This window comes from Schistocerca gregaria, chromosome 9 (genome assembly GCF_023897955.1).
Source record: "Schistocerca gregaria isolate iqSchGreg1 chromosome 9, iqSchGreg1.2, whole genome shotgun sequence".
Classification (NCBI taxonomy): Eukaryota; Metazoa; Arthropoda; class Insecta; order Orthoptera; family Acrididae; genus Schistocerca; species Schistocerca gregaria.
The window spans coordinates 183,043,562-183,065,980 of record NC_064928.1 but is presented as its reverse complement, the minus strand read 5'-3'; the positions used below and the strand labels follow the sequence as shown (position 1 = coordinate 183,065,980).

Genomic DNA, 22,419 nt, shown 5'->3' with positions numbered 1-22,419 from the left:
ATGTTGACAGTCGTCACAGATGTTGGCTAAACTGCAAGGAACAAGTGCAATAGTGCATAGTCGGCGCGCTGTTGAATTTCGAGCTGTGGCCTGAGATTGCAAATTAGGTTATGTCAAAAGGAAAACCGATTCCGTTATATGCCTTTAGGCCTTATGGTTGGAGTGAAGAACAAAGTCCTCTTCATTGCCTCCTGTTTTACGAAAATTATTTGTTAATTGGTAGTGGAGATGGCCAGATATTCTGGTACGATCTAAAAACTCTGAGGCCAGAACGATCATATTTGCCGAATATCCGTTCGCCTTGTCTACAGTTACTTCGTTCTGGAAGTTATTTGATCTCGCAAAGTAAAGCCGGCGATGTCTCAATGTGGATCCAACGTGAGGGCGACTCTTGGATCCGCAAAAATAAGACTGACACCAACCACACTGGATTTTGCAGAATACAAGTTCTCGAGGTACGGGTTTTGCTGGCATTTTGTTTAAGAGTAACACATGTTTTCTCACTAATAAACTTCAGATCTTTTACAATATTCTCTATACAAAAACAAGAATTAAACGTACAGCAGAAGAGATTTTTAGCACGGTATTGGGGTGTGTCGTGTGGAAGTTGAGCTTAGACCCAACTACTTTCTCCTATTTCAGATGTTGAACAGTTGCATTAAGAAATCAACGCCAGAGCCTGAGGATGAGCTTATTTACATAATAAAATAAAAGCGTAGTTAATGACTGTAAAAACAATATGGGTAGACATTTCAGGTGGAAAATTGTGTTCCCTGTATAACTGTGTTCACATACCACTGAGGAAAGGGAGCAAGTAACTGCTGAATTGATCCACATCAAACAGTACATTCTACAGAAGGAAAATTAAGCAGACTTAAGCAACTGTGGCATTCAAGTATGTTCTGTAGTCCCGAAAATGTGGAAGTATACCCATTAACATACTGCAAGAAACTCTTCGTGCTGCTATAATTTGATCTCTGTAATTAACATTCCAGCATGAGTAGGTAAAGGCAGTAGAACCCTAAATGATGTTTCCTTTATTGAAGCTAAAAAAAGCCAGGACAGACATTAATAATAATAGTTTACTATCTGGGATGAAATTTATAATGTATGAAAAAAAGAAATAAAATTTAATCTATTCCATGATAAATATGTAAGTTAATTGGAAAGGAAATAAAACAGCCATATAAAGAACCATGGATCATTAGAGGGATTCAAGTATCTTGTTCATTTATTTATATATTTGTCCATAGATCATTTAGTACAATAATATTGGACATGTCAGAAACATTACAGAAACAATATATACATACAAAACATTAACAAATAGGGTAGGAGAAGGTGAGGAAAGGGCAGGAAATTGGCTGTAGCCTTATCATAGGAGTCATCCCTGCATTAACTTTAGCGACAGTGGGAAACCATGGAAAGCCCATTTCAGGATGGCCGTTGGGAAATAAACCTTGGTCCTCTCAAATGCGAATCCAGTACTGGATTTGTACTTTGCTAGGTATGCAGTTGGAAGGGGATTCACAAAATACATCATCTACATTGTAAGTGCAACATGCACAATAAGTAAATAAATGAAAAACTGCAGCTCTTCACTGTCCTCCACCCCCATCATACTATCCCTCCTCCTTACCCCCACCCAGTCGCCACTCCCATCATGCACTGGTGCTGCTGCTCACAGTGTGGTTTCAGTTGTCTGAGACTGCAGACGTGTGTGCGCATGTGCGTACATGCATGTGTGTATGTATGTGTTGAAAAATTAGATAGATCTTTGGTGAAAAGAGAACCACCTTTATGAATGTCAACAGAGCAGATGGAAAACCAGTGCTAAGCAAAGAAGGGAAAGCTGAAAGGTGAGAGGACTATATAGAGGGTCTATACTTGAGGGCAATATTGTGGAACTGGAAGAATATTTAGATGAAGATGAAATGGGAGATTCAATACTGTACGAAGAATTTGACAGAGCACTGAAAGATCTAAGTAAAAAAAGGCCCCGGGAGTAGACAACATTCCATTAGAACTACTGACCGTCTTGGGAGAGCCAGCCATGACAAAACACTGTCATCATGTGAGCAAGATGTATGAGGCAGATGAAATACCATCAGATTTCAAGAAGAATATATAATTTCAGTCCCAAAGAAAGCAGGTGTTGATAGGTGTGAAAATTACCGAACTATCGGTTTAATAAGTCATGGCTGCAAAACTAACACCAGTGCTTTACAGACAAATGGAGAAACGGGTAGAGGCTGACATCAGGGAAGATCAGTTTGGATTCTGTAGAAATGTCAGAACACGTGAGGCAATACTGACACTACAACCTATGTTTTGCGAATTATAGACTTAGAGAAAGCCTTTGACAATGTTGAATGGAATATTCTCTTTCAAATTGTGAAGGTGACAGGAGTATAATGCAGAGAGTAAAAGGCTATTTACAATTTTTACGGAAACCAGTTGGCAGTTCTGAGAGTTGAGGGGCATTAGGGAAGCAGTGGTTGGGAAGGGAATGAGACTGGGTTGTAGCCTATCCCCGATGTTATTCAGTCTGTATATTGAGCAAGCAGTAAAGGAAAGAAAAAAATTTGGAGTAGGAATTAAAATCCATAGAAAAAAAAATAAAAAGTTTGAGGTTTGCCAATGGCATTGTAATTCTGTCAGACAGCAAAGGACCTGGAAGAGCAGTTGAATGGAATGGTCAGTGTCTTGAAAGGACGATATAGGGTGAACATCAACAAAAGCAAAATGAGGATAATGGAATGTAATCGAATTAAATCAAAGGTGGTGCTGCGGGAATTAGATTAGTAAATGACACACTTAAAGTAGTAAATGAGTTTTACTATTTGGGAAGCAAAATAACTGATGGTGGTAGAAGTAGAGAAGATATAAGATGTAGACTGGCAATGACAAGGAAAGTGTTTCTGAAGAAGTAAATTTGTTAACATCGAGTATTTAAGTGTCAGGAAGTCTTTTCTGAAAGTATTTGTATGGAGCATAGCCATGTATGGATGTGAAAAATGGACGATAAATAGTTTAGACAAGAAGAGAATAAAAACTTTCGAAATGTGGTGCTACAGAAAATGTTGAACATTAGATGGTTAGATCACGTAACTAATGAGGTGCTGAATAGATTTGGGGAGAAGAAGAATTAGTGGCAGAACCTGACTAAAAGCAGGGATTGTTTCGTAGGACACGCATCAAGGGATCACCAATTTAGTACTGGAGTGAAGTGTGGAGGGTAAAACTTGTAGAGTGCGACAACAGATAAATACGCTAAGTGGATTGAGAAGGCTGTAGGTCGCAGTAGTTACTCGGAGATGATGAAGCTGGCACGGGATAGAATAGAATGGAAAGCTGCATCAAACCAGTCTCTGGACTGAAGACTATAACAACAACACAGGCATCTAAGAGTACACGTTAAATTTTATGACATATTCTGTTTTATATGACAAAATTCTGCACAATATACGTAATTTTGCACACTTTACATTGTGAAAACTGCAGTACACTACATGACACAATAACCTACCTCACAAACACATCACTGCCACATAATTAAAGCACTAGAGCAAGCCACCGCTTCATACACCATGCTGTCTACATCATCATTTCACTTTCATTCCAAAACAAATGATGTCACTCAACAAATCACCACACAGTGCAATTACATCACAGCACAAAGCAGATGAGTGGTATCCTACAACCATGTATACCACAAGGAGGGTATAGAAAGTAAACACGTCTTTTGAAACTCAGGCTTGAAGTGAGCCCTAGCCGAGCTATGTGACAAGATTCGAATAGCCCTTTTCTGTAATGTAAAAAATATTATTTGACTATTAATTTTACCTGCAGAAAACTATTCTATAAGCTTCAAGGGACTGGAAGTAACTAAAATAAGCCATTCTAGCATCGCCTGAGGAGCAAATTTTGGAATTCCGAGAGCGAAACATGGGAACTATGTTTCTGGGAGAGATTAGTTACATGGTCTTCCCAATTTAAATCTTGGTCAACATATTTTCTTAAACGTTCTGTGCAGCATACCCTGTATAACTCATTTGTGCCCAGTACCATATGGAGATCTTTGTTTTGATTTGTCTTCCCATAATGTATATAGTTTGTTTTCTTCACAGTTGTTGGCATTGCACCATGAATGCAAGAACTTTAGCACTTTATCTGTTTGAGCGGATAAGGATTACTTGATATCACTCACAGTTACACTAACACCATGTGCAAAGAACGTGATCTCGGTTGCAGTGGGTGAGGTGTGTGTAGCATTTATATAAATAAGGAACAGAAGGGGGTCTAAAACACTAACCTGGAATAAACCTATTTTGACTCTCCTTGCGTCAAATATTAGTCTGACTTTATGATTAGCATGAGTTGATGTGAGCTCCGTAACCTGTAATCTATTATGCAAATGTGATTGAACCCACTTCTTTTCTATTCCCTTTACCTCGTTAAATCCAACTTATCTAAAAGGATTTGATAACTAATCATATCTAAAGCTTTAGAAAGATCTAAATTAACTCCTGCAACACTACTATTGTTATACAAATTACTATTCCATTGGTGTAATCATTTATCACTGTTTTCACACTTCCACCTGTTCGAAAGCCATGCTGATTATTATTCAGTAGGCTGTGGTCATCTAAGTCAGATGTTACCAAACGTTTCGTCTGACAGAACACATTAAGAATACTGGTACTTCGATGGCACACTTTGTTTATTTTGAAAGTTAGTATTTTTTTTAGTGAGAACTTATTTTATTCAGTGATGACTTCAGTTTGATATCATAACTAATGTCAAAGAAATAATAATACAATTTTAATAAAATAGTACAGTCCAAATGTCGAAAAACAGGAAGTATCATGTTATTAATTTTTTTCCTGGAGCACTTATATGCTTCCCGCAGGACACCAGTGTTCTGCGGAACACAGTTTGGCAAACCCTGAGCTAAGTACTTGAGGATTCATTCTCTCATTAATGTCTTACATTCTTTAGAGAATGTTGAGAGTAGTGAAACGCGTCAGCAATTTTCAGCTTTATGCCTATTTCCACATTTGAATAAAAGTATCACTTTCAGTATTTTAAATCTTTTGTGGAATGCACCCTCAGTGAGTGATAAATGAACACTGTGAGCCAAGATCTTTACAATTTGTGAACCACTGCAGATTACAAGTGACAAAGGAACATCATCCACACCAGCTGACATTCTGCATTTGAGGCTTTTAATTACCTCTGCTACCTCATGTTCATTTGTTGGAATTAACCTCATGCTTGACACTGGTATGCAAAGCCTCAATGTATCCTGATTTGTAAAATTTAACTTAAGTGCTTGGGAAGTATTTATAAAGTAATAATTTATGTAATTTGACAGGTCTTTCCTGTCAATTTTCTTGTGAAAGGGAAAGTGAATTATATTTGTTGAAAAGAACAAATAAACGTCTTGCAGTACTTGCACTACAAAAACTGCTTAAGTTTCTAAGAAAACTTAATAAAAATCAAGAAACATGCACATTATGTCAGAAATTAGTAATGTCAACAACAGACTTAAGGCTGTATGGAATGTTGTAGAACAAGGCAGGGCAACAAGTGACAGAATAGGATAAAATCACTATTAATTTAAATGGAAGAGCTGTATTGTGGGTGGTTGATACTTCAAAAGTTTTTAGGGTGCAAATCGTATGATAACAATCATTTGTGGTGTAAATTCGAGAACATCATGTAGAAAACTGTTCAAGGAACTTTGTATTCTAACCACTGCTTCTCAGTATATTTATTCCGTAATGAAATTTGTTGCAGGTAATACATCTCTATTTCCAATCAATAGCTCAATACATAGTATCAATACTAGGAATAAGAACAACCTACATAAAGGCCTAAAATCACCCCTTTTTGTGCGAAAGAGAATTTAATGTGGAGCAATGTCATTTTTTACTTCTCATATTGTAATTGTGTACATCATTGTTCCTTTTGAACTACAGTGGAGTATTTACAACAAACTTTATGAGGGAATAAATCTGCTGCGAAGCGGAATAAATCTGCTGTGAAGCAGTTCTTAAAACAGATGTCTTCAAGGTGATTGTGGGTAAGCACCACACATTATTCTTACAGCATGTTTTTGACCCATGGACACTTTATTCCTTAAAGCTGAGTTACCTCAGGGCACTGTTCCATACAACATTTTTGAGTGAAAATTCACAAAATATATCAGCTTACCCATTTCCTTGTATTGAAGATTTATGATTTATAGTACAACTGTGGCTGAACTGGGTTGTTTTAGGAGTTCCAAGATGATGGGTTTTTTCCCTGTTTAAATTCTCATCAAAATGGACATCGAAGATTTAAAATTTTTCACTGGTGTTATCTTGTTATTTAGTGCTTGTAAAATTTGGTGAGTGAATGTATAAATGATGTTCTCAGCTGAGCAACTCTTCTGAAATCCAAATTTTAATTTACTGAGGACATCTCAGTTGTAATACTATTCTAGAACACAAAAATTTTGGAAATTATGTCAGTGTTTATTGACATCTCTCTTATCCCCTTTCTTTGAGGGAGGTTTAACAATGGCATATTTTGATCTCTCTGGAAAAATGCCCTGAGTTAGTGATAGATTAGATTAGATAAGATTCAGTTTTTGTTCCATAGACCCAAAAACAACGATATGATTCTCATGGATGTGGAACATGTCAGAAAGTGGAACGTAAAAACATAAAACATTTGGATATAATACTTACAATCCTGATCATTTGTCAGGAGATTGTCAAAATAGGTGAATACAATGCGGTAAACAAGAACAGCTAATATTTACAGAATTAACACGCTGTCAGAACGAAACATTGGTAAGCACTATTAATAAATTTATCATACACCTCTTGACTGTTGTGACCAAGTGCTGTCAAAACTGGGATCTAGCCTCAACGGTGTATGGAAAGGAAATTCCCCTCGTTCACTACACACCGCAGTGAACCCTATAATGCCCCATTTACAAAGTGGGAGCTCCTCACCACCCTTGCACATTGCCCCGACACAGCTCCTGGATTGGATCCAGAGTCAGATGATTAATCATCTCTCCTCTGACTAATGAAGAAGCTGAGGAGGAGGTCTCGTCCTCCCAATCTTCAACCAGATCTGGTGCAATGGCGTCTTTCCATCCCAGTGACGGGAGAGCACCATCATTCTGGTGCTCAAACTCAGTCAAAATCCACTTCATGTGGATAGCTACCGGCCCATCAGCATTACCAACTTTCTTTGTAAGCTGCTGGAAAGTATGGTGTGTCGGCAGTTGGGTTGGGTCCTGGAGTCACGTGGCCTACTAGCTCCATGTCAGGACGGCTTCCGCCAGCATTGCTCTACCACTGATAATCTTGTGTCCCTCGAGTCTGCCATCCGAACAGCCTTTTCCAGACACCAACATCTGGTTGCCGTATTTTTTTTTACATATGTAAAGCATACAACTCAATGTGCTGACATCATATCCTTGCCGCATAATATGAGTGGGGTCTCTGGGGACTGCTCCAAATTTTTATTTGGAACTTCCTGTCGCTCTGTACTTTCTGTGTCCAAGTCACTGCCTCCCATAGTCCCCCCCCCCCCCCCCCCCCCTATTCAGGAGAATGACATTCTGCAGGGCTCTGTATTGAGTGTATCACTATTTTTAGAGACTGTTACCGGTTTAGCAGCCATTGGTCTCACATTCTCTGTATGCGGATGATTTCCACATTTTGTACTGCGCCTCCAGTACTGGTGTTGCTGAGCAGCACAGTCATGGGCTCTAGCCCACGGCTTCCATTTTCCAGCCACGAAGTCGTGTGTCATATATTTCTGTCGGCATCGCACCTTTCATCCAGAATAGGAACTTTACCTTAATGGCGATCCACTCATTGTAGTGGAAACATATCGATTCTCTGGACTGGTTTTCCATGTCTGATTGACATGGCTATCTCATCTTCGTCAGCTTAACCGGAAGTGCTGGCAGCACCTCAGTGCCCTCCGCTGCTTGAGCAACACCAATTGGGATGCAGATCGTGCTACGCTACTACAGCTTTACAGAGCCCTTGATCAATTCTGCCTTGACTGTTGGAGTATGGCTTATGGTTCAGCGGCACCCTCAGCATTGCGTTTACTCGAGCCAGTGCACAACTGTGGCATTCGCCTAGTGACGGGAGCTTTTAGAACGAGTCCAGTGTCCTGGTGGAGGACAGAGTCTCTCCATTGCGGATCCGATGTGCACTACTGCTCACCAGTTACATTGCACACATTTGTAGTTCTCTTGCATATCCAAATTATCGTCACCTTTTCCCAATCACAACGGTTCATCTCCCACATCGGCGGACAATGTCAGAGCTTATGATTGCAGTTCACGTCCGGTCCTTTTGTGTGAACTGGAGTCCTTCCCGTTACCACCTCTCCTCGAGGTCCATTCATGTACATCTCCATAGTGTACACCTAGGCCACAGATTCTTCAGGACCTTTTGCGTGGGCCTAAGGTCTCTGTTAACCCTATGTCTTTCCGCTATTACTGCCTCTCGATTCTCAACGTGTACCGAGGCCATGTAGTGGTTTACACCGATGGCTCAATGACTGATGGTTACATATGTTCATGGAGGACTTATTGTACAGCACTCCTTGCCAGATTGCTGCAGTGTTTTCACTGCAGAGCTGGCGGCCATATTTCATGCTCTTGAGCACATCCGCTCATGCCCTGGTGAGTCATTTCTCCTGTGTACTAACTCCTTGAGCAGCGTACAAGCAATCGAGCAGTGCTACTCTTGCCATCCTTTGATAGCGTCCATTCAGGAGTCCATCTATGTCCTGGAACAGTACCGTTGTTCAGAGGTGCTTGTGTGGACCCCAGGACATTTCAGAATCCCAGGCAATGAACTTGCCGACAGGCTGGCCGAACAGGCTACACAGAAACTTCTTCTGGAGATGGGCATCTCCGAAACTGACCTGGGTTCTGTCTTACCGTGCAGGGTTTTTTGGCTTTGGGAGACATAATGGCTTAACAGTACACACAACAAACTGCGTGTCATTAAGGAGACTATGAATGTGTGGAAGTCTCCCATGCGGTCCCCTTGCAGGATTCAGTTGTCTTCTGCTGGCTCTGCATTGGCCATACCTGACTAACACATGGTTACCTCCTCCGTTGCAAGGACCCATTTTGGTGTCACTGTGGCTTACAAATGACGGTCGTCCACCTCTTGCTGGACTGCCCACATTCAGCTGCTCTGTGGTGGACTTTTAACTCTCCCAGCATCCTACCTTCGTGTTGGGTGACAATGCCTCAACAGCAGCTTTAGTTTTAAGTTTTATTCGTGAGGGTGGGTTTTATGATTTGATCTAAGTTTTAGCGCATGTCCTTTGTCCTTCTGTGTCCTCCACCCTAGTGCTTTTAGTGTGGAGGTATGAATGTCCTGCAGAGTGACTGGCTTCTCCTTTTTATTCTCATGGTCAGCCAGCCATGGTAATCTGTTCTCTAGTTTTGATCTCTTCTACATGTTTCTTGTGTCTCTCTGTTGTTTTCTTGTCTGATTTTGTTCATTTTAGTGTTTGTTGCCCTTCTGTCATTCTTGTGATTTTCTCCTTTCTTCCAGCTGTCTTTTGTATGTCTCGATTATTTCACTCTTCCCCTTGTGGAATGATTTTAATCAGAACGAGGGACCAATCACTTGGCAGTTTGGTCCCCCCCCCCCCCCCCTCCCTCTTCTAAACCAACCAACCAACGAACCTCAACCCATCATTATTTTCAGTATCATTGACTACACAGTGGGAACATTATGTTACTGCTTGTAACATGTATCTTTTGTTATAATTTTATTATTTTTTATCTCGCTGTAGGTTTTATAGATTCTATAATGACTCTTTTTTCCTCTTTTTGTCTGTTCAATCAGAAGATGACCAGACTCTGGTTGGAATCAGTTACAGTACTGTGAAATCCTTGTGTTATTTTGTTGTATACAATAAGAAGATAATCACTTACATGTAAGTGGACAGTGTGACATTGTTTCCAAGCTGAATGTTATATACAGGATGACACAGAAAATGCACTGATCCACGAAATAATATAGGCAGAGTGTTAAAACTTGCCATGTGTGCCTGAAATGACATGGTGTTTTATTTCAACCAAAAGTGAGTCCCAAAAATTGGCCACAGACAGCACTGGTCAGCAACACATCAGTGACTCTGCTTGAGAATCTTTATGAAATGGGCTGTAGTGAGAGAAGAGTTGGGTCCCCAGACCCCAATCTGGATATTTTGGCTGTGGGGTTAGCCAAAGTCACAAGTCTGCCACAACTGTCCAACCGCAAGCGCGTGCTAAAAGAAAACATCTGACAAAAATTTCTTACCCTACCTGCTGATAAAATGCTGTGCACTGCTATTCACAATGTTATGGCTTGACTAAAGGCATTCTTGGCGAGTGTCAGCTGACATGTTGAGCATTTGTTACAAAGAATGCCATCTTTGCTAAAAATCAGTTGTGATGCTAAATTATTGCTTTCATATCAAATGAAGTGCCATCTATCAGTCCCCTGTGCACTTTTTTTGCTTTCAGTAAAACCCCATTTAATTTCAAACGTGTGTAAATTTTTCTCTCTCTCTAACTGCATTATTCCATGAAATATTGAATTTTCAAATGTTAATGGCCTTTTGGGCTACTCTGGGTATTAGTTGCTACCTGATCTGTACTAAAGATGATCCAAATCACATTAACTTCAGGGAATCAGTACTTCATCACAATAGAAGAAATGGACATACAATTGACATGCCATACTCCAGACTATCTGGGGTCCACTGTCATTGTAAACATCATGGCCTCATGGGTTTTTAACAAACTCTGGCTTAATACAAAGACAGTGTTTATGAATAAATCAAAAGTACTAGGAAAATGGATTGCATGTAAAAGAAACCATACCGTTCAAGAGTTCATTAAAGTAGTCACCCAGTCAATAGGTTTCTAAGAACATAATCGTAATATATTTACTTGTATTTAAATTAGTAACACTGTGTTACTGGAAACACAATCCTAGAATTAAACAGAAAAAAAACTGTAGAAACTTGTGCAGACAATATTAAATAGGTAAGAAACTGTGTAAACTTGTACAGACACAATTGTAGTCGCCCATCTCGGCCATTTGTGCTAATGTCATAGGTAAACAATTGGTTCTTTTGCGCTGTAAAACTCTGAACCGGTATTTCTAAAAAATGGTCAAAGTGGTGTTCACTTGTAAATCCAGAGTTTGCATCAGTTTATTACCTAACTCCACAGAGCTCATGGCACTGCCGTATCGTGTGTTCAAATTACCTCTTGAGAGTCAGGACCAGCTGGTTATTTGTGTACACTATGTGCAGTTCTGGTGTCAGAAGACTTAACAGTTGTGAACTATTATTCTGCTCTTTCACCAGAGGCCATCTCAGTATTGGCTACTACGAAGCAATGTGGCGACCAATGTAAGGTATTGGTCTGTTATCAGAGCAGGCAGGGTGACTGGTATTCTTCCAGGTTGGATGCCATTGTATTCTTCCAGGGTGGATGCCATTGTATTCTTCCAGGGTGGGTGCTATTGTACCTGGCTATAGAGCCAGTGGAGGCCACGTCAGTAATCTTCCATCAAAGCTGTCTTCGATGTATTGCATCGGGTTTGGGATTTGACAGATGTCAGCTCCCCCTTTTTACAAGATATAGCTGACAAGCCCTTGGCTTTATGAAGAAAAAACGCTGTTATCAGTTCGAAAAAAATTTATTTACTCAACATTTTCCCCCTAGGCTCAATACATGAAAAAAATAGGCAATTTTCACTGTGATGACCACCTCTTGTGGAAGGGCATTGTCTTTCCAGTTCAGGATTCCCTTTATCAGCTTTCCTCGATGTTTGTAGACCAATGCCGTGATGGTTTTACTGTGCTGTAAGTAGTCAGTCAATTGGATTCCACCTTTATCCCAAAAGACGGATGTGAGCAACTTGTGTACATTTCTGTTTGTGTTTTGAACTTGTTTGGATGTGGAGAACCAGTTTGTCTCCATTCTTTGGACTGTTCTTTGGTCTCTGTACTGTAAGTGTAGATCCACATTTCATGCTTCGTCCACAGTGATGAAACAATAAAAAAATACCACAGGATTAGAGCAAAATGGACTCTAAAACAACCATTCGTTCATCTTTTGGTCTGCACTAATACATTTGGTGAAGAGCTTCCTCATGTCCAGAATCTTATGACTAATATGACTGATACACATTCTTGGGATATGCATAGGATCTCTATCTTTTTTAGCAGTTACCCTCTGATCATCAAAGTTCATGGTTTGAACAGCATTCACAGTTTGCAGAATTGTAATTTGAGTGGACGTTGTAGGACACTTTCATTTTCAGTGCTCTGTTTTAAATGCAGCAACTCAATTCTTGATCCACCCAAGGGACTCACAGCTCATTTGTGGCTTCATGTGTGACATGTACGATGCCCTGAGCTATTGCAATCTTTCTTCTCTCCCGCACTCCGTTCACTTCCCCATATCTGTTCCTTCCCATCCTAGCTCCTCTCCCTCGTGCCTCCCCCCCCCCCCCCCCCCCTCTTTCTCCCCCTTGGCATTTCGCTTTATGATGACCCAGCTAGTCCCTCGGTTCCACTATTTCTTTGGATCTTGTCTTGAGGTTCCATTCTCCCTTTCCTTTTTCCATTTTATTCTGGTTCCCTTTGGGGTTTGATCTCTGTTTCTGCCTTATGGTTTCATAGTGTGAACCATTTGGAGGAGAACTATGTCCCTAGCATCTCCAGTGTTGGTTTTGGGTTCCTATCCCCCTCCCTTCATTCTTCCCCTTTCCCTTCTCTGCTGTAGCCCATTTCCCTCTGCTAGGTCACAAGCACATGTAGCCAGTCCAAGTGGTAGGGCTCTAATGAACCCATCTGGCTGTGCTCCCTGAATCCATGATTTGTGCCAGGACAGATTAGGAGACTCTACTCATTTTTGTGGAATATATCGAAGATAAGTTTGGTGCAGTTGACTCACTTAGTAAGATGCAATCTGGTTCCCTTCTGATTAAAACCTCTTTTGCCAGTTATTCAGTTTCCCTTTGTGCTTGTGAGTGCTTATAAGGCAGCATGATGATCATTACTCCTTACCAGTCCTTAAATATCACTGAGGGCATTATTTTCCACAGGGCTTCCTCCTTCAGGAATTCGGGACTAATCTGAAATGTCATGGCGTTCATTTTATCCAGCTCAGACTCTTCTCTCATCGGATTGCCTGATCAATTAAAAGGAAAGGAAGATTCAGGAATTCAAAACTCTTGACTGTTTATCCTACTCTGAGAGCCCACAGAAATTCGACTGTCTCCACCCAGTATCTTTAATCTTGACCTTTGCTTCTGTTGCATTCTTTACTCCTCGTATTTCCTCCTTACCTCCTCCTGTTCCTCTTCCCTTTCCTCCTCCCTTGTTGTTCCCATTCCCTTCCCTTGTGGAACTGCTCCTTCTCTTCAGCCGAGAAGAAGCCCCTCTTTTTTGGCACCTGCTGGGCATGTGGCTCCTTCTAGGAAACCCGCTCCCCAGTGTCTCCAGGACAAGAAGCCTGTTACTTAGTTGAATGCAGACGCTACCCTCCAAAGGAGAAGAAAGAAAATGTGTGAGACTCAGATGAGGCCCCTTCTTGACACATCCCTCTCAATGAGGCGATGTCACTCCATCCTCACCGGTGATGGACACTGGCTTGGCACAATGACCACAACTTTTCCTCATCTGCCATCCCACCTGCTCCACCACATAACAGCATTACTAAGTCTGTATCGAATTTGAATGACACCATCCTTTTGGCATTTGCTTCAGCAATTCCTTCTACCTCAGATTTCCATGACAGAAGACTGTCCCTTGGTGGACCCCCAAAATTGCTGTGGCAATTTATGACCGCCTTTGTGCCCTCCATTGCTAGAAACAGCATCCATCTCTTGACCACTTTCTGGTCATTACATAACTTCATGCATGGGTCTATTGTCTTCTTCAATGCCAGAAACAGATTTGTTGGGAAAGGTAGGTCGCTGGCATTGGACCACATACTCCCTCTTTGCAGATATGGGCAAAGATCAGACATTTTTGGCTGTCATCTTCCTACAGGTGTCCCAGGAATTTCCCTGAATGGTGTTACCCTCACCAGCTCCAATTCTATTGCTGAGCATTTTGTTCAGCATTCCACCCAGGCCTTGGTTTTGGTCCACTATCTATCTGTGTTCAGTCTTCTCAAATGCTGTCTGGAACAACTATGTTTTTTCTTTTGGTCCCCATCACCCGGCTCCATGTAACACCCCATTTAGTAAGTGAGAAATCACCAGTGCCCTTGATCTCTGCTCTGACACAGCCCCTAGACCAGGTGCACAGCTAAATCCTTCAACACTTATCAGTGGATAGCCAATGTCATATTCTTTCCCTCTTCAGCCATCTCTGGAACAAGGAGGCATTCTCTTACCAATAGCAAGAAAGTGTCGTTACTCTAGTTTTGAAATTGGGTAAACAGCCTCCTCATATAGACACCTATCGTCCAAAGCCCACTGCAAGTTACTTGAACAAAAGGTGGATTGAAGACTTAATTGGATCCTTGAATCCTGGAATCTTTCACCTTTGAACCAGGATGGTTCTCCCTAAGGCCGCTCTACTGCAGATAATTTAGTCCGCCTGGAGTCTGTTATCTTAACAGCTTTTCCTCAGCACTAACATGTTGTTGCAGTCATCTTTGATCTACATAAAGCTTTACTACATGTAGCCACCACACCCTTGTCACTTTACATGAGTGCGGCCTCCATGGCACAATTTTTATTTTATTTATTTATTTTTGTAATATAGAACTTTCTTCCATATCGTACTTCTCAGGAACAAGTTGACACCTCCCATAGTACCTCCCAGCTGCAGGAGAATGGCATTCTGCAGGGCTCTGTTTTATGTGTTATCAATCCTATGGTGGTGGCTGTGAGGCTTACAGAGTCCCCCTCTTTGTATGCTGATGATTTTTGTTTGTACACAACAGGTGTTGCTGAATGCAGAATGCAGGAAGCAATACATACACTACAATCTTGGGCTGTCAATCGTGGCTTCCATTTTGCAACTGCCAAGACCTGTGTTATGCATTTCTGTCATCACCGTGCAGTCCATCCCATCCCATCCGGATTTGTACCTTGATGGCCAGTCTTTCAGTGTGGTGGAACTCGTAGTTTTATGGGACTGGTCGTTGATGCTCAGTAGACGTGGCTCTCCCTATCTTCGTCAACTAAAGCAGACATGTAGGTTACATCTCAATGCTTTTCGACGCATCAGAAATACCAACTGGGGCCTGGACCACTCTACTCTGATATGACTCTGTGCAGCATTGGTCCACTCCCATCTAGATTTCGGGAGTCTTGCATACAGCTTGGCATCACCTTAGACATTACACACGCTGGACCAGATACATCATGGGAAAGACTGGCAGCTAACACCTTTAAACAATGCATGATGCATCTGCCATTCTACAGAGCACCCGAACGACTGTCACTTCAGATATGAAGATCCACCTTCTGTAACGGCAGCCCAGGTGTGGGGCTATGATTGCCATCAGCATCCACTCCCTATTCTCTGAACTCCAGCTTTGCCCTCTACCACCTCTTCTCTGGGCCTGCTCTGTGGTGCACACCCTGTTCACAGCTCTGTCTTGACCCATCGCAAGGTCCAAAAGGCTCAGCACATCTTGAGGCCCTCCATTGCAAATTCTTCTGCATTCTCGATGCATTTCAGGATTAAATAGTAGTTTGTACTGGGAGCTTGATGGCTGGCAGTAGTGCTGGCTTTACTGACATTTGTGCAGGATCTAATGAATACTGCTCCTTTGCCACATGGCTGCAGTTGTTTCATTGGTAGCCATCTCTAGTGCTCCTGACCATATCTGTTGCTACACTGGTCAGTCCTTCCTCATCTGTAGCTACTACTCTTTGGGCGGTATACAAACTCATGACCAGTGTTACCTTCACCATTCATTGGTCTTGAGTATCCAGGATTCCCTTTTTACCCTCAGACACTGTGGACACACGGCAGTCTTTGTATGGACCCTGGGTCACTGTGGGATTCCGGGAATGAACCCATTGACAGGCTGGCCAAATTGGTCATCTGTGAGCTGCCTCTAGAGATCAGTATTCGGGGACTAGACTTTCGATCATTATGTCATCCAGCTCTAAGGATTTGGAATTCAGAATGGTGTACTCTGACTTTGCTGAACAAACTTTGAGCAATAAAAGAGACCACGAATTTGTGCAGGTCCTCGATGCAGGACTCTCTCAAGGATTCTACTGTCCTTCACTGCTCCGCATTGGCCACACTTTGTTGACTTGTTGTCATCTCATCTGTCACAAGGGGATCCCAACCCAATGTCATTGTTTTTTGTGGTGCCCACTTGATGGTGGTTCACATTTTGTTGGTTTGCCCTAACCTGGCGGCCCTGCGGTGCACTGATAATCTTCCCGAACCGCTACCTATGGTGTTAGCAGACAATGCCTCAACAATTCACATGGTTTTTATGGTTTATTTGTGAAAAGGGTTTTTTACGACTTCCTCTAAGGAAAGGTACCTCAGCCTAGTGAGCCCATTGAAGGGTTGGCAGGACACCCTGTTTCCACCTCTGTCCCAAACAGGCAACGGCTGTCAGTACCTGGTGGTCCACCCCAGCTCTCACCCCACTCTCTTTTGTTCTTTTTCGACCTTCTCACGTGTTCTATTTGACTTGGTGCTCATCCTCTGTTTTCCTCTGCTTCTCTCACCCTGCTGTGTCGCTAGTCTTTCCTGGGCATTGTTGAGTGGAGTGCCTCTGGTAAGTGGCGGGGCTATGTCCCCCATCATAGGTTCTGTCTTTGAGGGCCTCCAGCTGTTTTGTCTTTATTCATTGTTGATTTACCTGGTCCAGGTGGGAGGGAAAGGTGACCTTGTAGTTGGGTCCCACCTGTGCGCCCCAAGTTCTCCCACTCTCTTTCGGTTCCAGATCTTGCAGACGCCTGTACTCCCTCTGTGCCCTACCCTCCTCCACCTCTGAAAGTGAAGAAGAAGAAACAACATAAATCCCAAGGCAAGGCGCCACGGTGCCCCCAGAGGCGCCATCTCCCCTCTCGCAAACTGAGTCTGACATCTTATTTATGGATGTCACCTCATCCTTACTGGTGACAACTACTGACTGAATGACGTGACCTCCTCCTCAGCTTCTTCATGCCTACCTTGGATTCAGGCTACACGATCCTCCAGTGGAATTGTAACAGATACTATCATCACCTAGTGGAAATGCAACGTCTTGTCTCCTCTTATTCTGCATTCTGTCTCGTTCTTCAAGAAACGCATTTCTGTAATGACCACTCTCCCCAACTTTTCGTGGTTATCGGGCGTTCTGTCGAAATCCTGCTGGCCCGGGGTAGCATCTGGTGGGATCTGCACTTTTGTTCGCTTCGATGTCATTAGTGACTGGATTCCCCCATGTACCACCTTGAAGCAATAGTGGTTCGAGTGCAAATGACTCTGGCAATCACTGTTTGCAATGTCTACCTCCCTCCAGGTAGGCCAGTTGCCTATGTTGCACTGTTTGCCTTTATCTAGCAACTACTGCCCCTGTTTGACCTCCTTGGGGACTTCAGTGGCCGCCATACACTGTGGGGGAGCATCACTTCAATGGATAGGGGTAGCCTAATTGGCCACCTTATCACAGACTTTGTTTCATGTCTCCTGAATGATGGTTCCCCTACACACTTCAGTGCCGATCATGGTACCTTGTCTGCTATCAATCTCACAATCTGCCCCCCTACCCTTGTAGCTCCCTTACATTGGTCATCTGATGATGACATTTGTGACAGTGACCAATTTCTGGTGAGTCTATCATTCCCCTGCCATCGCCAGGCAGACAGGCCCCACATGTTGGACATTCCGCAGGACCAATTGGCATTTATGTACACTATTTTATTAAAAGTATCTGGACACGAAGCTGAAAATGACTTAAAAGTTAGTGGCGCCCTCCATTGTTAATGCTGGAATTCAATATGGTGTTGGCCCACATTTAGCCTTGATGACGGCTTTCACTCTCGCAGGCAAACGTTCAATCAGGTGCTGGAAGGTTTCTTGGGAAATGGCAGCCCTCTCTTCACAGAGTGCTGCACTGAAGGGAGTTAGTAATGTTGGTCAGTGAGGCCTGGCATGAAGTCGGCATTCCAAAACATCTCAAAGCTATTCTATAGGATTCACGTCAGGACTCTGTGAGGCCAGTCCAGTACAGGGGTGTTATTGTCGTCTAACCACTCTACCACAGGCCATGCATTATGAACAGGTGCTCGATCACGTTGAATGATGCAATTGCTAGCCCCAAATTGATTTTCAACAGTGGGAAGCAAGAAGATGCTTATAACATCAATGTAGGCCTGTGCTGTGGTAATGCCATACAAAACAACAGGTGGTGCAAGCCCTCTCCATGAAAAAGACGACCACACCATAACGACACCACCTCCAAATTTTACTGTTGGCACTACACACGCTGGCAGACAATGTTCACTGCCCATTCGCCATATCTGCACCCTGCCATCTGATCGCCCCATTGTGTACTGTGGTTCGTCACTCCCACACATTTTTCCACTGTTCAATCGTCCAAAGTTTATGCTTCTTACATGAAGCGAAGTGTTGTTTGACATTAACTGGCGTGATGTGTGGTTTATGAGCAGCTGCTCGGCCATGAAATCCAAGTTTTCTCATCTTCAGCCTACCTGTCGTAGTACTTGCAGTGAATCCTGATGCAGTTTGGAATTTATGTGTGATGGTTTGGATAGTGTCTGCCTATTACTCATTACGACCCTCTTCAACTGTCAGCAGTCTCTGTCAGTCAACAGACAAGGTCGGCCTGTACGCTTTTGTGCTATGCATGTCCTTCCATATTTCAACTTCACTATCACATCGGAAACAGTAGACCTAGGGATGTTTAGCATAGTGGAAATCTCGTGTACAGACATATGAAGCAAGTGACACCCGATCACCTGACGACGTGCGAAGTCCGTGATTCCACAGAGCACCCCATTCTGCTCTCTCACGATGTCTAATGACTGCTGAGGTTGCTGGTATGGAGTACCTGGCAGTATGTGGCAGCACAATGCACCCAATTCGAAAAACGCGTGTTTTTGGAGGTGTCCGGATACTTTTGATCACATAGTGTACATCTGCTGTTCACTTTGAGACTCCACTCTTTGTAGACATCTCTGTCACTATTCTTTATACTGCTGGCACTGCTGTCCCCCTATCCACAGGTCTCCCTTATCATTGACCAGTACCATGGTGGACCAAGGATGTCACAGTCGCTGTCCAGGATCGCCGACAGGCGCTGCAGCGATGTAAGTGACACCCTTCACAGACCAACCTCCTCATTTCTAAATGTCTCCATGCTAAGGCTTGTTACCTTATTCTACATCTACATTCATACTCCGCAAGTCACCCAACGGTGTGTGGCGGAGGGTACTTTACGTGCAACTGTCATTACCTCTCTTTTCTGTTCCAGTCGCGTATGGTTCGCGGGAAGAACGACTGTCCGAAATCCTCCGTGCACGCTCGAATCTCTCTAATTTTACATTTGTGATCTCCATGTTAGGTATAAGTAGGGGGAAGCAGTATATTCGATACCTAATCCAGAAATGCACCCTCTCGAAACCTAGCGAGCAAGCTACACCGCGATGCAGAGCGCCTCTCTTGCAGAGTCTGCCACTTGAGTTTGCTAAACATCTCCGTAACGCTATCACGGTTACCAAATAACCCTGTGACAAAACGCGCCGCTCTTCTTTGGATCTTCTCTATCTCCTCCGTCAACCCGATCTGGTAGGGATCCCACACTGATGAGCAATACTCAAGTATAGGTCGAACGAGTGTTTTGTAAGCCACCTCCTTTGTTGATGGACTACATTTTCTAAGGACTCTCCCAATGAATCTCAACCTGGTACCCGCCTTACCAGCAATTAATTTTATATGATCATTCCATTTCAAATTGTTCCGCACGCATACTCCCACATATTTAACAGAAGTAACTGCTACCAGTGTTTGTTCCGCTATCATATAATCATACAATAAAGGATCCTTCTTTCTATGTATTCGCAATACATTACATTTGTCTATATTAAGGGTCAGTTGCCACTCCCTACACCAAGTGCCTACCCGCTGCAAATCTTCCTGCATTTCGCTACAATTTTCTAATGCTGCAACTTCTCTGTATACTACAGCATTATCCGCGAAAAGCCGCATGGAACTTCCGACACTATCTACTAGGTCATTTATATATATTGTGAAAAGCAATGGTCCCATAACACTGCCCTGTGGCACGCCAGAGGTTACTTTAACGTCTGTAGGCGTTAAGCAGAGTAAAAAGAAATGCTGGGAGCGCTATGTTTCTTCCCTCTTCATCACACATTTGCTCAAAGCTCCGTAACCTTCTGGGTCGCCAGAGACAGTCAGCTGTCCCTGGTCCTCACAGAACACCTCACGACACCCTTTGTGGCGGCATTGTCATCCTCTGCCTACCTTACTACCTTTCTCTGGCAGAAACAGAGTTGAACAGACCCACTCTTCTTTTCATCCCGCACACATTGAGCCCCACAATGCACGCTTTGCTGATTGGGAATACGTGCAGGTTCTTAGCTATTCATGAGACACAAACCCAGGGCCAGATTCCATCCACAACCAGATGATCCAATACTTGGACGTTCCCCAGAGGCAACAGCTCCTCAGGATCTTCATCTACATTTGGCTCACGGGTGCTTTTCTGTCACAACGGCGAGACAGTATAGTTATCCCCATCCTTGAGCCCAGGAAGGACCCAGCGACTCTAGACAGCTAGCCCTACCCATTAGGTTGACAAATGTACTTTGTAAACTGCTCAAGGGGATGGTTAGCTTCATATTATGTTGGGAACTCAAACATTGGGACCTTTTGTCCCTGTATCAGTGTGGCTTCTGGATAGGACAATCTCCCTCCAACTGACCATTTACTCAGCTTGGAAACAACCATCCAACATGTTTTTACTCTCTGCCAGCAGCTTGTAATGAACTTATTTGACATACACTCCTGGAAATTGAAATAAGAACACCGTGAATTCATTGTCCCAGGAAGGGGAAACTTTATTGACACATTCCTGGGGTCAGATACATCACATGATCACACTGACAGAACCACAGGCACATAGACACAGGCAACAGAGCATGCTCAATGTTGGCACTAGTACAGTGTATATCCACCTTTCGCAACAATGCAGGCTGCTATTCTCCCATGGAGACGATCGTAGAGATGCTGGATGTAGTCCTGTGGAACGGCTTGCCATGCTATTTCCACCTGGCACCTCAGTTGGACCAGCGTTCGTGCTGGACGTGCAAACCGCGTGAGACGACGCTTCATCCAGTCCCAAACATGCTCAATGGGGGACAGATCCGGAGATCTTGCTGGCCAGGGTAGTTGACTTACACCTTCTAGAGCACGTTGGGTGGCACGGGATACATGCGGACGTGCATTGTCCTGTTGGAACAGCAAGTTCCCTTGCCGGTCTAGGAATGGTAGAACGATGGGTTCGATGACGGTTTGGATGTACCGTGTACTATTCAGTGTCCCCTCGACGATCACCAGAGGTGTACGGCCAGTGTAGGAGATCGCTCCCCACACCATGATGCCGGGTGTTGGCCCTGTGTGCCTCGGTCGTATGCAGTCCTGATTGTGGTGCTCACCTGCACGGCGCCAAACACGCATACGACCATCATTGGCACCAAGGCAGAAGCGACTCTCATCGCTGAAGACGACACGTCTCCATTCGTCCCTCCATTCACACCTGTCGCGACACCACTGGAGGCAGGCTGCACGATGTTGGGGCGTGAGCGGAAGATGGCCTAACGGTGTGCGGGACCGTAGCACAGCTTCATGGAGACGATTGCGAATGGTCCTCGCCGATACCCCAGGAGCAACAGTGTCCCTAATTTGCTGGGAAGTGGCGGTGCGGTCCCCTACGGCACTGCGTAGGATCTTACGGTCTTGGCGTGCATCCGTGTGCCGCTGCGGCCCGGTCCCAGGTCGACGGGCACGTGCACCTTCCGCCGTCCACTGGCGACAACATCGATGTACTGTGGAGACCTCACGCCCCACGTGTTGAGCAATTCGGCGGAACGTCCACCCGGCCTCCCGCATGCCCACTATACGCCCTCGCTCAAAGTCCGTCAACTGCACATACGGTTCACATCCACGCTGTCGCGGCATGCTACCAGTGTTAAAGACTGCGATGGAGCTCCGTATGCCACAGCAAACTGGCTGACACTGATGGCGACGGTGCACAAATGCTGCGCAGCTAGCACCATTCGACGGCCAACACCGCGGTTCCTGGTGTGTCCGCTGTGCCGTGCGTGTGATCATTGCTTGTTCAGCCCTCTCGCA

The 22,419-nt window shown here is 43.7% G+C and overlaps 1 protein-coding gene across 1 annotated transcript in view; it reads left to right on the top strand.

The window, feature by feature from the left end:
• The first annotated feature begins 67 nt into the window (after window positions 1-67).
• LOC126291760 (guanine nucleotide-binding protein subunit beta-like protein 1) overlaps window positions 68-22,419 on the top strand; it is a 61,272-nt gene continuing 38,920 nt past the window's right edge. Inside the window, exon 1 of the mRNA XM_049985441.1 lies at window positions 68-455. Within this exon, the coding sequence (XP_049841398.1) occupies window positions 111-455 (345 nt within the window). The 5' untranslated portion in view covers window positions 68-110. The remainder of the gene's footprint in view (window positions 456-22,419) is intronic.